The sequence below is a fragment of the Rattus norvegicus genome, chromosome 18 (assembly GCF_021556685.1).
Source record: "Rattus norvegicus strain SHRSP/BbbUtx chromosome 18, alternate assembly SHRSP_T2T, whole genome shotgun sequence".
Taxonomy (NCBI): domain Eukaryota; kingdom Metazoa; phylum Chordata; class Mammalia; order Rodentia; family Muridae; genus Rattus; species Rattus norvegicus.
The window spans coordinates 1,408,396-1,423,821 of NC_141551.1; the positions used below are offsets into that span (position 1 = coordinate 1,408,396).

At 34.3% G+C, this 15,426-nt stretch overlaps 1 protein-coding gene across 4 annotated transcripts in view; it reads right to left on the reverse strand.

The window, feature by feature from the left end:
- The window catches only part of Rock1 (Rho-associated coiled-coil containing protein kinase 1), a 121,813-nt gene that overhangs the window by 72,472 nt on the left and 33,915 nt on the right, over nt 1-15,426 (reverse strand). For all 4 annotated transcript variants that reach the window (NR_171200.1, XR_015642465.1, NM_001389239.1 and 1 more), the window contains 5 exon segments: nt 1,096-1,180; nt 2,660-2,835; nt 4,146-4,283; nt 4,788-4,888; nt 13,148-13,229. Coding sequence is in view for 2 of the 4 variants with exons in the window: in NM_001389239.1 (NP_001376168.1) it covers nt 1,096-1,180; nt 2,660-2,835; nt 4,146-4,283; nt 4,788-4,888; nt 13,148-13,229 (582 nt within the window). In the remaining 2 variants the exon portion in view is untranslated.

Consider the following 15,426-nt stretch of genomic DNA (forward strand, 5'->3'; position numbering starts at 1 on the left):
AATACACAGAAGTTAACTGTACAGATATGACATGGACCAGTATATAAGGCAAATGACTTGATAGTGTTAACTCAAAGTAACTACCAGATCCACATTTTAATGTCCTCTTCCTAATTTGCATGTAATGTTTCCTTTTAATTAACATATCTTTCAAAATAACTGTACATTTCTAGCTATTCTGTTTTGAAATATAATACATTAACCTTTACAACCAAAGAAAAAAAGGTAGCATTTTCCTTTCAGCTGTATGTATTAGTATACAGTGAATGTAAGTTTCTCTTACTTTTAAACTGTGACAAAATTTTATGTTAAGACAACTAAAGTTTTCATATTTCTAAGACATTTAAATCTAATTTTTATGAAAATCTTAATGTTAACACTTAGTGACATTTACACTAATACCATTTCTAGTTATCAGTAATGTATGTGACAGAGCTGTTATGAAAGTGTCAGTCAATATGGCAATCTATCTACACTTACCCTAGAGAGGGAAAACTACCTACTAGTTAATGAATACAACACTGAAACTATGGTGTTAAGAACAACAAATATATCACATTGATTTTTGACAAATCCAGATATGGTTAGTGAATTCTTTTGTTTGTTTTGGTTTTTGAGACAGGTTTCTGTGTACTCCTGGCTGTCCTGGAACTCTGTAAACCAGGCTGGCCTTGAACTCAGAGATCCACCTGCCTCTGCCACCAAAGGGCTGGGATTAAAGGCAAGGACCATACCCCCCCAAGCTGGTTAGGGAATTCTTTTTGGGTTTTTTTTTTTTTCTTTTTCGGGGCTGGGGACCGAACCCAGGACCTTGCGCTTCCTAGGTAAGCGCTCTACCACTGAGCCAAATCCCCAACCTCTTTTTGGTTTTTTTTTTTTGAAGATTTACTTATTTTTATGTCTATGAGTACATGTGAGTGCTCTATCTGCATATACACTTGCTAGATGATTGTGAGCATGTGGTTGCTGGGGATTGAACTCTGGAAAAGCAGCCAGTGCTATCTTGCCAGCTCCCACAGTTAGTGTATTCTTAATAGCACTTTCTAAAGAAATACCCTCTTCAATTAAAAACAAAATTAGAATTTTGAAGTTAACCTTATTCATCTTCATACAAGTACCAAAGTCGGCTAACTTCAAATGTCCAGACTTATCCAGCAGCATGTTGTCAGGCTTCACATCTCTGAGGGAGGGAAAGACAAACAACAAAACATTGATCAAACACATCAGACACGGATAAAAACTAGGAAGCAGTTACTGTACATCAAATCCTCTTAACCTACCTACACTGCATGTGCTTCTTATCCACACCTAGAAACTCAAGTACATCAAAACATTCCTTTACACATTGACTTTTTAAAAAAACAACAAAACAAACAAACAAACAAACAACCCAAAACACAGTTTGGTTTAGTTGTTTGTTTTTCGAGACAAGGTTTCTCTGTATAACTCAGGATGTCCTGGAACTTTAGACCAGCCTGGTCTCTAACTCAGAGATCTGCCTGTCTCTGCCTCTGCCTCTGCCTCTGCCTCTCAAGTGCTAGGGTTAAAAGCCTGAGCTATAGTTTGATGGTAAGAAAATGAGTAACTTGAGAGATTAAGCACAAAAATACATGTCATCTAGAAATAAATGTCAGACAAAACATTATAATAAGAAAGGTATGAATGACCCCAGAACAGAATCTAATTCACTTTCACTTGGGATTCCTGATATGCAGCACAGTAGCTGTACATAAGACTCAAGGGATGTTTTCACAATAAATTAAATTACAATGAATGTACTTTTAATTATTCATTACTTTAATAAACTGTATTTAAAATAAATCCCAGCTTCAGCCCTCTCAGGAGCTACTGGTAGCTAATGTCTGCCTGGGGTTCAGTGGTGTTGCCACTGTAAATGTTTATGTTCCTGAAAATAACACCTCAACTACTCTATAAGCAACCTCAGTTAAAGTGGTGTTTGCTTTATTTATGTATGAGAGTAGTTCATGATTTAAATCCCCAAAATATGAAACAATATTTTCATGTAACCATTCTAAAATGGTTTCATGACCTTGTGCTTGGGAGTAAATTTAGACACAAATAATTCTGTAGAGAACCTACTAAGATAAACAATTTTTTAAAGATGCAAAAATTTTCTAGGTGTAATATAAAATTTAATTAATTATTTGTCCTTAATTTTTTTCATTTTTAAGGGACTCCAAATAAGACCATGACAGACCATAGTATGGATACCAGAAAAGTCATAGAGGCGTAAAAAGATATTAAAGTATGAGAGAAATTGATTGGGTACAGGAAAATAAGTAGGGGGACATGAAAAGGTAATGAAAAGGTAAGTATGATCAAAATACATTATATACAGGTGTGATAAAGAACAAACCTATTATGTATAATATAGTAATAAAATGTTCACACAACATTTAGAAAGCACTTTACAATTTATTTTTTAATGTATAATATAGAAGTTATAAAATTAGACTAAGATTATTAAGAATATTATTTATAACAAGATTAAACTAAATGCACTACAATTCTAAAATGCTATCTGTATACAGGGGAGGAAATGAGGTATTTTGGAAATAGGAAATATTAAGTGATGTTTACATTTTCTTTCAACTACTCCTTTTAAAAAATAAGAAACTGAAAGAATTGCTATCTTTACCTATGAATAAAACCCATGGAATGGATTGCATCCAATGCGAGAACTACTTCTGCAGTATAGAATCGTGCCCACTTTTCAGGCACATCGTAGTTGCTCATCAGGTTTACAAGGTCTCCACCAGGCATGTACTCCATCACCATATAGAGATATCGGTCATCTTGGAATGCATAAAAAAGCTACAAATTAAAAAAATTAGAATGATTTTTGCAGCATTTTGTTTTCATATAAAACCTGCTAAAGATACTAATGTAAAATGAAAGGAAATGGTTTAATTGTAGAAGAGCTATAAGTTCAGGCTAACTCAGCGCAAGCATAAATGCCACAAGAATACTATACACACCAAAGAGCTATAAACTGAATATTCCAAGAGGCAAATGGAGTCACTTCCTCTTCACAGCTCTAATTTTTTTTTTATACTGAGAGGTTTTTATTTCTAACAGTTTCAATAAGAACAAACAAATTTCTTAGGCAAGGAAATACTGTACTTCTGGTTTTTAACATGCACATGAGACGTTTAGTGTTGACTTTACAATGAACATCAGAGCTCTGAGGTCTGATAAATTGGGCTTTGGCTCCACTATAGTGTATTAGCTGCCTAGCTCTGGAAATCTGCTTAGCCTCTCTATCTCCATGTTTCTGACTGACTGTAATCTCTTCTACAAGAGGATAAGGAACTAAACTTTTTTACTTACAAACTTACTACTCAATAGCATCTGGATGCCTGGTTGCTGGCACAGGTTTACCAAATTTCTAGTAAACAAAATAATCAATCATTAACCTCTAACCTAATAACAATTGACTTTCTGGACTCTTAGAAGGAAGACCAAATCATTAGCAAGAAACTAAGAATATCAAGCATTAATCTATTATGTGTTCAGAGCTGAAGTTAAAATAAAAAAAAAAATCAAACAAATTTTAAGTAAACACAAGTTTAGAACAAAACTAAAAAGCAAACCCCAGGGAAAAAACACCAGACGTATAAAGATTTCTTAAAGCCTTCATGTTTCATTTTTCTCAACAGGTTTAATCATTTTAGTTACATGTTTAAATTATTTCACTTATTTTGTATGTTTGTGTGCTATGTGTGTGGTGGTAGAGTCACATTCCTTGGTCCTGACAACTTAAGGCCAACACAGGATACTTGTGGACTTAGTGAAACTCAATCTTCTGATTTCCCCATTGTTTAATTTAAATTAGAGACACATTTGCATAACTAGGCAGTTAAAAAAAGTAAAGGGACCTCATGTTTTCACAAAAAAATATCATTATTAAAGATAATGTAGAATACTTAAAGCAGATTAAATTCTACAAAAAAGTAATCATTTTGTTCTCACTTTTCTAAACATAATTCAACAAAATAAATTTTGACTTTAAAAATGACCATTTTACAACCACTAATAAGTTATTACTGTTCTAAAAAATAAACTTCTTAGATATGTTTTTAACAAACCAGTACAGCATTAAGAAAATATAATCAAAACCATACCTGAACAACCCAAGGACTATTGGCAAATGCCATGATGTCCCTTTCTTCCCAGAAAAAAGCAGAATCAGATCTCTTAATCATTTCAAATTTGCTGAGAAGCTTCATAGCATAAACCTTCCTGGTGGATTTATGCCTTACCTTTAAAATTGAAAACAAACCATTAGTTAACATGTAAAGCTCAATGTTTCATTCAACAACTTACTACATGACTTTCATATTTAATAATTTAGCTATTTCTGTTTCTTCTCTTCTGCTCACAATTAGGTAGGGTAAAGACTTTAATTACCAGAATACAATTAAAAATAAAATAAATCAACAAACCCTCTGGTTCCTGTATTTCCCAGTTTGTCCCATCATATATGCTGCCCTATTCATTGAACTTTATTCCATAGCACTCTACATAGAATTAGGAGCAAAGGTTTTGTTCTGTGAGACAGAACACGTTTACTGCAACGCTTGGAGAAACAGTTTCCGACTACTATGGTATCTAATCTAAGGTTTTGGCCTTACGCAAAAATGCCAGCGCCATTTTAAGAAACAGTTCTATGAAGACAATTATTTTTCTAAATGTGTTAAATGGGGTAATGCTTTTTCATTTAAAAAAAAGTTGTTTTAAAGAAAAATCTGAGTAAGGTAACCTACCAATTGAACTTCTCCAAATGCACCTCTGCCGATTACCTTTACTACTTCATAATCTTCAGCTTTCATCCGTAAATCTCTAATTTTATTTATTGTGTCTTTATCTGTATGAAAAATATAATTAAGTCACTAATGCATTATTATAATAAACACTACTTATTTTACAACCAAATTACTCAAAAACACAATAAAAAAAGATCACTTCATTACAAATTAGGGCTGGGATGTAGGTCAATGGTGAAATACTTAACTGTCCTCCGTTTAAGCTCCAGTACTCTATCACTTGATATCATTGATATATGTGAAATTTAAAGTTATAATATAGAAAAATACTTAATATGCTGAGAATTGTTTCAAATTCAGTAATGATTTCACTATCGTACCGAAAATTTTAATAGAAACCTAATGACAAAGTTTTAAACACTAAAACTGCTGTGGTTTTATTTTTTATTTTTTAAAGAAAGTATCTTATGTGTCCTACATTTACATAATACTGGTGGTCAAACCCAGGGCTCTGTTTATGCTAGGCAAGTGTATTTTACCAATTGAACTACATGCCCAAGCTAAATGCAAATGCTGTATTATTATTATTATTGCTAATGACAATAATATTATTATTTCTGGTATTTTAGGTAAATATCAGATCTTATTAAGAAAACATAGGTAGATGTTTTATATCAACAAATAAAAATTTGTTTATGTTGTTTATGTGAATCATGTAAGATGATCCTTTAAAAAATATATAAATTCTGGCTGGGAATGGTGGTAAATGCCTTTAATCCTAGTACTTGGGAGGCAGAGAAAGATTTCTGTGAATCTGAGGCCAGCCTGGCCTAGAGTGAGTTCCAGGACAGCCAGGGCCACATAAAAAAACCCTATCCCCCCCCCCCCCCCCAAATATATACCTGCCAAAAACCAAATTCAATATATCAAAGGCACATGTACTAAGGAATAAAAGTTAAATTTCTAACTGGCAATCTTTAAACTTGTAGCATTAATCTGAAGCTACACTTGAATTTAAAACATGTAGTGGGGAATTAATGCAATTACTTATATCAACCTGTCATGCTACAGATAACAATAATTTACAAATCTCCCCCTAGATAGTTACCTCCTAATTTGGTCCTAGATTAAAATAGTGCTATTTTTTTAATCCCTGAGGGTCAACACTGGAGTGAGATGGCATGGAAAAGCTTCCCATTTCAATGTTATCTACACACATAAAACTATTAAAGTTCTAGTTCCTAATAAAAGTAGCTATAATATTCTTGCCTTTTTGTTAAAATGTTCAAACTAAAATATTTGTGTAGGTTATGACCAACAGACATATACAAAGTTAATAAATTTCTATACAGGGAAAATATATTTAATAACTTCCCAGGTCACAGTACTGCAAGACCTACTACAAAGTTACAGTCAATATCCCACCTATTTATTACATAAATATTTATGCCTACTCTACATCAGGTCCTAAAGTAATTATTAGAAATATGGAAAGGTAATAGTAACTCTGTTACTCTTGTGAGTTCCGGAATATCCAGGGCTACTCAGTGAAACCTTTTCTGGGGAGTTGGGAGTGGGGAGATTCTAATTCAAAACAATCTAACATAAAAGAGATAAGCATGGTTTGTGAGGAACTAAGAAGGTATCGATTAAAGCCTGCCATGGACAGAAAACTGTTAGGAAAAAACCTGAAACATATTTGAAATGAAAGTAGTTGTTAGCCATGGAAGGTCATGAAGACAACATTTAAGTGATGGAACAGCAGAACTGTGTATACAAGGGCTCTGCCTAGATTAGTATGTTTGTGGTGAAGTAGTAGAAGAGACTGGGGAGCCCCAATTTGGTTAAGGAGCCTGAACTCTGTCTCTAAGTCACTTGTTAGAAAATTATCATTTGCTTGGCAGAGTGACACATGCCTTTAACAACACTCCAGAAGCAGGCACATCTCTTTGAGTTGAAGGTCACTTGATTTACATAGTGAGCTCTAGACCAGCCAAAAAGGTCAGCTTTGAGTCAAACTCAGTTTTCTATGGCTCTAGTCACCCTAGATCATTTCACCAAGGGATCAATTTAGAATTAAGCACAGACAACAGTAAAGTCCAACTTGCAGACTTTACTTTTCCAGTTGGGACTACTTAACCAAAAGGCACTCCCTAGCAGAGGGATGCTATTTATGATTCCTTTAAAACAGATCACAGCTAGATGACTTTCCCAAGTCTGTTTAAGATAACTGAATGTGTTACTGCATCTGTAAATTCCAACTACAGGAAACCTGGGCTGAATCTCCACTGTAACACAAGTCAAGAAAAGACCAGTATAATAGTCTTATTTGTTTTCCATGGCACAGCACCTTCCTATTTTTATTATTTAGGGAGGGGGGGGAACCAAGAGGATGTTAAGTATGGTCTCAACTATGCGGCCCTAGCTGTCTTGGAACTCACTGTGTGGGCTCGAACTGATCTATCTGGCTCTGCCTAAGTAATAGGATTAAAGGTGTGCATCTCTACACCTAGCTCTTCCTATCTAATAGTTGCTTGGTAAGAATCCAAGATAAATTAATCTCTCTCACACTATTGGTCATTTTACCCTCCCCTTTACATATAAATAATCTTGGGAGCTCTATAGCTTATATTATGCTAACATAGAATATTCTAAAATATGACTATTAGTCCTCATTACTAGCATATAATCAGATTTATTAAAAAATCCCAATTAATATCAAAATACACAAGATTAGGGCATGAATAAACAGGAAAACCATTAAGGATTAGAGAGCACAGCTTTTTGTCCTCTATTATCATCTCATAGCAGCACTAAGAAAAACAGAAGCAGGAGGCATATATAACATCTTAAAATGAGGGAACTTATAAAGGAACAAGATGTGGGGATGAGAATTAAGGATACTTGTAATATAAATATTCACTCACAGTCTCTAAGTAGTGCATATTATTCTTGAACATGGGGAGAAACAGGCCCATGCAGGCCATGTTCTAAAACCATGATTCTCAAATCTTTATAATGCTGTGACCCTTTAATTCAGTTCCTCATGCTGTGGTGACCCTAAGCATAAAATTGTTTTTATTTCTGCTTCATAACTGTAATCTTGCTACTGTTAGGAATTGGAATGTAAATATTTATGTTTTCTGATGGTCTTAGGAATCCCTGTGAAAAGGTAGTTTGACTCCCAAAAGGGTTTTAACTCACCAGTTCAGAATCATTGTTCTAGAGAGAAGAGAAATAAGTAAGCAATTATGTTTATTTCACTTTTGTGATCGTTTGTATATGTTTGGTCCAGGGAGTGGCACTATTTGGAGGTGTGGCCTTGTTGGGAGTAGGTATGTCACTGTGGCTGTGGGCCTTAGGGCCTTATTCTTACTGCTTGGAAGTCAGTCTTCCACTAGCAGCCTTCATATGAAGATGTACAACTCTTAGCTCTGCCTGCACCATGCCTCCCTGGATGCTGCCACGCTCTTCCCTTGACAATAATGGAGTGAACTGAATCTGTAATTAAATGTTGTCCTTGGTCATGGTGCCTGTTCACAGCAGTAAAACCCTAAGAGAACTTTCATAAATAATAATGTATATGATAAAGGAAATAAGACCAAGCTTTCTACAGTCTACCCGGACAGGATAACTTCTAAGGCGCACTATCTCAGATAGACTGAAGCCAAAACTAAGCATGGGAATGCATGCCTACAAACCCAGCACTTGAAAGGTGGAGGCAAAAGGACTGAGTTTCAGACAAGCCTGGGCTACTACATAAGAAGCTCAAATAGACTTTAAAACATTTAAATTGTAATGGCTGTTCTTTTTCCTTAATTCTTTGAGCAATTATTCTTGTCCAAATTCTAACTACACCCAGGTCCAAGCACTCTACCCTAAAGCTAACAATGTTAAGAAAGTGTTTCTCTGTCACATTTATTTGGCTGCCATTTATCACATACCATTAGTGAATAACTTTGTTGGGCTAAAAAACAGTAGTCAGTAGTAAACATAGAAGACTGAGGCCTTGCTTCCTTTGCTTTTATTTATTTTTTATTTTTTGGTGAAGGAATTCTACTGTGATGAAACTATTCCACTTTGGGTGCTCTAGTTCTTTATAACTATTGCTGTCCTCTGCATTGGGAGTATTAGTAATCAGTCTGATAATATCACTGCACACTGTACTCTTTAGCACAGCTATTCTGTCAACTGCACAATAGAAATGTTTTACTACCTAACTTGATAAGAATAACCCATATTCCAACATGCCTCAAAAGGACATTTACAGTACATTTTTTTCTATTCCTGTGATACACAAAGTACATACCTGAGAACAAGTATATACTAAAATAAAAACTAAAACATTTGATACATGTGGCATTCACTATACTGCATAAGCAATGAAATGGCCACTTATGTATCCAACTGAACCACTGGATGATAAAACCAGTCACAAATGAGGCATTAAAACCTGAGTATGATGCTGGGTGTGTTGGAGAACAACTTTGATCCCAGCACTCAAGAGGCAGAGGAAGGTGAATTTCAGAATTTAAGGCCAGCCTGGTCTACACAGAAAAACCCTATCTGGAAAAAAAAACAAAACAAGAAACAAACAAACAAACAAATAAAAACCGAAGCACGACAATGTTCCAATAAAGCTGTTATTTATAAATACTGAAATCTGGATTTGAGATCATTTTACTTTCATATTATTCCTCCTTCTCCTCTTTTAACTTTCCAATTATTAAAAATGTAAAAATTACCCTTATCTTGGGCTTTAAAGAAACCAGGTTCTCACCGGGGGACACTTTTTTCTGAAGCTCTCAAGTGATAAATGGCCTCTTCTCTCTCACCTCACTTAAGACACTGGTCCCAGACGCACAACAGGTGACGTCAGTCGCCACTGTGGCTGCAAATCTACTGACTCTCAGGAAAACTATACAAGTCTTTCGTTTACTGACTTCTCCAAATTTCTCTTGTTTTAATCCTTAAAGACTTAGATGATCACTCTCTTCCATGTACCTTGCATTCTTCTGCACTTAGTTTGGCAAAACCACAATCCTATTTTAAATTGAATTCTCCAGTTATTCGAAATTTGCACTTATGCAGCTCAGCATGTCTAGATAAGCACATAAAACTGCATTTCTTATTTAAACTCATAATCATACATATCAAGCTAGCTTTAATAATCATGGAATTAGGAAATTTACTTTCAATATACACTCTAATTTCTAATATTCTCCCACTCTACAATACAGCATATGTACTGGCTATTTTTATGTAAACTTGGCATAAGCCAGAGTCATTTAAAAAGTGAGAAGAAAACTTCAAGTGAGAAAATATATTCACTTGGCCTTTGAGCAAGCTTGTTGGGGGCATTTTCTTGATTAATTATTGATTTGGGAGGGCCAGTTTGTAGTATGCGTTGCCACTCCTGGGCTGGTGATATAAGAAAGGAGTCTGTGCAAGCTGTGAGGAGCAATCCAGCAAAGCAGTATTCCTCCATTGTTTCTGCATCAGTTCCTATTTCCAAGTTTTTACCCTGAGTCCCTTAAATGATGGACTACAATGTGGAAATGTAAGTCAAAAGAAACCCTTTCCTATCTATGTCTTTGGTCCTGATGTTTTATGACAATAATAGAAACCCCAAGTAAGATGCCATATTTCACATTTTTGTGTTTTTCTCATCGCCAATAAACCTCCCACTTATTTGCACCCCCATTGCAAATTGCACTGCTGACTCCTATGCTGAAAACAAATGAAGGACTAGAGAACTGACAGGTTAGCACCATGCATGCCTGTATATGCTGAATGAATACCTTCTAGCGCATACACATATATTTGCTTTTCATCTTAACAATATTCCTATCTTAACTCAATCCCTCAACCATTATATTTTTACTAGCCTGCAGTCCATGTCCAGTAAGTGTCCCCTCTTTCTTCTAAGCTTTTTCTTCACTATGAAGTTCAAGATGGCCTCAAATGCAAGCCTCCTAACTGCAAGATTACAGGCATAGGTCATAAGCAAACTTTTCAGTTTGCAAATAATTATAAATTTTGCTGCTACTCTGGCGGGAGTACAGACATACCCTTCCTTACCACACACCTTTAATCCCTCTGGCTGGAATACAAACAGACCCTTAGACACCTTTAATCTCAAACAATAAAGGTAAAGTTATTTGTAGAAGGAAGCACCCATGTTTCAAAGTGATGTCTAATTGAGTGGCAGACGAAGTGGCAGATCAGACAAAGATTTTACAGAATTGGATATGCTCAACTCACATGAGAAGGGAGAAGAAAAGGAAGCTACTTGAGGAAGCACTGCAGAGAAAGAAAGGAGGCAGTCTTACAAGGACAGTTACAGAGAGACAGGTTGCAAAGAGAGAGAGAATGAGAAGGAGCCAGAAGACTAGAACATATTGCCAAAGTTAGTATGAGAACAATTCAGTCAGAGAATTAGAGAGAAGCTAGACTGAATCAATCAGCTTAGAGAGGAATTTGAGCCAGAATAGCTGAGTTGAACAATCCAGAACTCAGAAAGAACAAAGAAGGGTGAGCTTATTCATCAGTAAGTCTTAAAGGCTGAAACATTCTAGGCCTGATAAGACTATACGAAAGCTAGAAGGTTCTAGGACTAGGTTAGCAGACTGAGGCATTAAGCCTTGGAGATGATAATTACATTAGGGGAATAAAAGTTACCTTTACACATGCCAAAACATACACTAAGAAAAGAGACTGCCTTTCAACAAATAAAATTAGGAAAACTGGATATGTGCATACAAAAGAATTAAATCTAAGTTACAGGTTTCCTTTATTGAGATTAAACTTCTTTCATAAGATATTTATGAATATAAATTTTATTGCATTGTTTTTCTGCATCTAATAATATATATTCCCTTATTAATATACTACTATCACAAAATACACTGATTTCTGTACTATGGTAGAAACAATCAGTATGCATGATTTGTTCAAGTTTTGTTTTATTAATATTACTTTTCTTGCATTTTTCTCTAGCTTAATATTCCAAAAAAGTTATATAAATTAAAATTTAAATTTAAAAGGTCACTTTAAATTTTTACTTTCATTTGACTTCACTATTTCTCTCTTAGCTAAAGTTTCTATTTATAAAATGTAGTACATGGAATATTTAATATTACAAAAGCAATAAAGTAGTAAAATTAAGTTGGGTATTGTGGCTCACATACAGAATGCTAGTTTTCAAGTGTGAGGCAGGGCACTGTTGTGAGTTCAAGGTTATCTTGGGTTGTGGTTTGAAACAAAGGAAACAGATAGAAAAGAATAGTAGATTAAAAAGGTTATTTTCCCAGTATGTCATATTATATCAAAATTATACTCTACCTTCTACCTCTAGACTGATGATCACCCCCTGCCCTTTGTCTACCACCAAATAAAAAGTAGGCCATCTTTGGTTATTTCACTATGTTCTGTAGTACAGCAATAAACAAACTGACAGAACTGTCCAATTCTTTCAGTTACAAGACATTAGCAAGAACTTTCTACCTAAAGTTTCTCAATTTAGAGAGATGGGGATGTAACTCAATGGTAGACTACTTGCACGTATGTGCAAAGAACTGAGTTAAATTTTCATGACTGAGGAAAAAAATGATTCGCAAATCAGAATTTGGTACCGAACTCCCATGACAAAATTAAAACTGATTTTGAAGAAAAATCTGACAAAAGTATAAAATAAGTAATTCAAACTCTACTGTGTAGAAATAACAAAAAGAAATTACAACAACAACAAAAAATACAACTATTTTATATGACTAAATTAAGACTTTGGAACAGAAATAAATGGGCTAGGAAGGATTTTACAATCTACTTCTTACTACAATTTTTTAAAATTCCAAACTAATTTAACTTAAATCACATTTTTAAATGATTTCAAAATCTAAATTTTTAGAAAAGAACACCTATAATAAGCATATATAAACAGCTGTCAAGGAGAAAACATTTTAATTTTATGATGGTTTGTCATATGTACCAATTTTTACCTGTAGGTTTCCAAATACAGTAATTAACTCTTTTATAAACAAAGATAGGAATCAAATAATAGTGTTAAAACTTGAATATGCACATATATACATTTTAAAATACATATTTTTATTTTAGCTATATACTTTTCATCCTCCTTTACCCAAACTACTTTGTACATGTTCTTGACAGGCATCTAAACTAGCTTCTAAAATTTCATTCACAAGGTACCTTGTTAGTGCAGCAGCTAGTGTCAGTCTTTGTACTAATATTACATAGAATTCAGATAAATAATAAGAATGCAACAGAAGGGGAAAGAGGCTTGAATATCTGATACAGTTCCATGTACAGCAACAATAAACTCTATAAAAAGTACTTACATCTGCTTAGAAAGTTGTCAATATTTTTGTTTTTTCTTAAGGCAGGAAAATCCAAATCATAAACCAAAGCATCCAATCCATCCTAAAGAAAAGACAAACAGCAGCTAGTGTTAGCACACTAGAATATTTTCTGGTTTGAATATTTAATGTCTTCTCTTCAATTTGCCTTGCGCTCATTTAGTACCCTTTACAAGGTTACATAGGGAAGAGCAAGGTTCTATTTTTTTTAATTACATATATAGCTTTTTTTTTTAACTTTCTAAATCTTCTAGTAGAGTAGGAAAATTACTAGGCTGACTTCATGTGATTATGATTCACATACTCACTTTACAAGAATATGAAATTTTACATTCCACTTACCCTTCTAAATTTATCTTCATTTCACAGGTGTTCAGCAAAGCCCTACATTTGTGACTAAAAAAGCTTTACATAATACCTAAATAATAATTAACGAAGCATAAAATTTAAACTAAAACATACATAATCACATATGAAGTTGTACACATATTTAACTACAAAAACATACTAGGTGTTCACAGGGCTTACTTTCTTAATGTACCTTCTAGGACAACAAACAGGAAAAGAGAAACAGAAGCTTTTGGCTTTTCAAAACTAAACATTTACCTATGTAAACAAGTGGTGGGCACTGTGAAAGTGTAGTAATCCAAACAACCAAGGGAATGCTTGTACTGAAACTGTATCTTGCTATATGATAGAGTAGAAGGCACAGTACAGGTAATTCTAAAATGTCTTCATTACAAAGAATTGCTCTTCCTCTTTATGCAGTTTATGATTACTATTATAGAGAACAAAGATTTTGGATCATACTAATAAAGTGATGAATTCCAGATAGGTCACAATTTTTCAAGCTTAAAAAAAATTAAACAATTACATTCCAAAGAAAAAACACACTTGTACTTATAGGCTAGTGACAAGACAGATGAAATAACCTTTGTGAGCCTGTGTTCTCTTGACTGTAAAGTGAAAATTAGCAGCTATCTCTATAACTCATATCACATTGAGACTAGGTTAAGCATGTGAAGTCCTGAATATTCCCACTTTTAGTTTGACTATAGTTTGCCTCCCTATTGCTAGGAATAACAGACAACTTATTCATTTTAGTCATGTAGTTAAAAATCTTAAGAGTAAACTCAGGTCATATTGTTAAATGCAACAATTCTGCCTGTCTTTTGCTAGATGACTGAGCTTGGTAATATACTTATTAATGAAAATCTGGCCACCTCTACCAGCTGCATCTGTCTACTAGATGTTTGGACCTACCATCAAATATTTTAACTTTATATTAAGGTGGGATGATCTATGTTTTTCAGTACCATCCATAGACATAACACAAGATGTTTTAAGAAATAAAATTAATGGAAAGATTATCTAGTGTAATTAAAGCATACACCAACTAAGGTTAAGGAGAGTTTACACACTAGAGTAAAGAAGAGGGGCTCAGGCTTCCACTCTGATCAGTAGAAAAGCTGTGCAATACAAGCAATGTGAATATGCAGCCATAAATTAGGGCAAGAATGCCTCCCAAGTTCTATAAAATTAATATGGGGCTACAGAGATGGCCCAGTCGATGGTTAGATAATTTGCTGCTCTTCCAGAAGACCTGAGTTTGATTTCCAGCACCCACATCAGGCTTGTTACTCCAGTTTCAGGGGTTCTGAAAACCCTCTTCTGACCTCTGAAGGCATCTACCCACTCATGGTGTATACACACACATATATGCATACATAAATGTTTAAAATTAAAAAAGAATTCTGCATTTCTTAAAGGTGATATTATCATTTATATAAATCATCTTTTCTTCTGTAGAGAACCGGAGAAGAAAATAACAAAAACATCACTCTCAAAGTTCAGAAGTAAAGCAAGAAACCAAATACAAAGTACCTGCCAACTATTTTAAGTAGGGTATACATAAACAGAAAAGACTAATTTTGAGGGCTTTTAAAACCTAAGCATGAGTAAGATGAAGACAGGGTAAAGCAAAGAAGAAAAGCAAGGAGTTGGAGGAAAACAAGAGTGCTCCTGACTAGAAAGGGTAAGAACAACATGTAGGTGGTAAAACTGTAAAAAAATAAGGTAGGGGACATTAAAAGTATAACACAACAGGGTAGGAATTTGAGTGTTTTATCTTTCAATACCATTTGGAAACAAGAATTTAAGAGGAAAAAGGACAGTGGCATATGACATCTTTAATTAAGTACAATCTGGCAATAAAATAAGATGACGCATTAGAACTAGAAGACATGGGTAGAAAAGGAGCA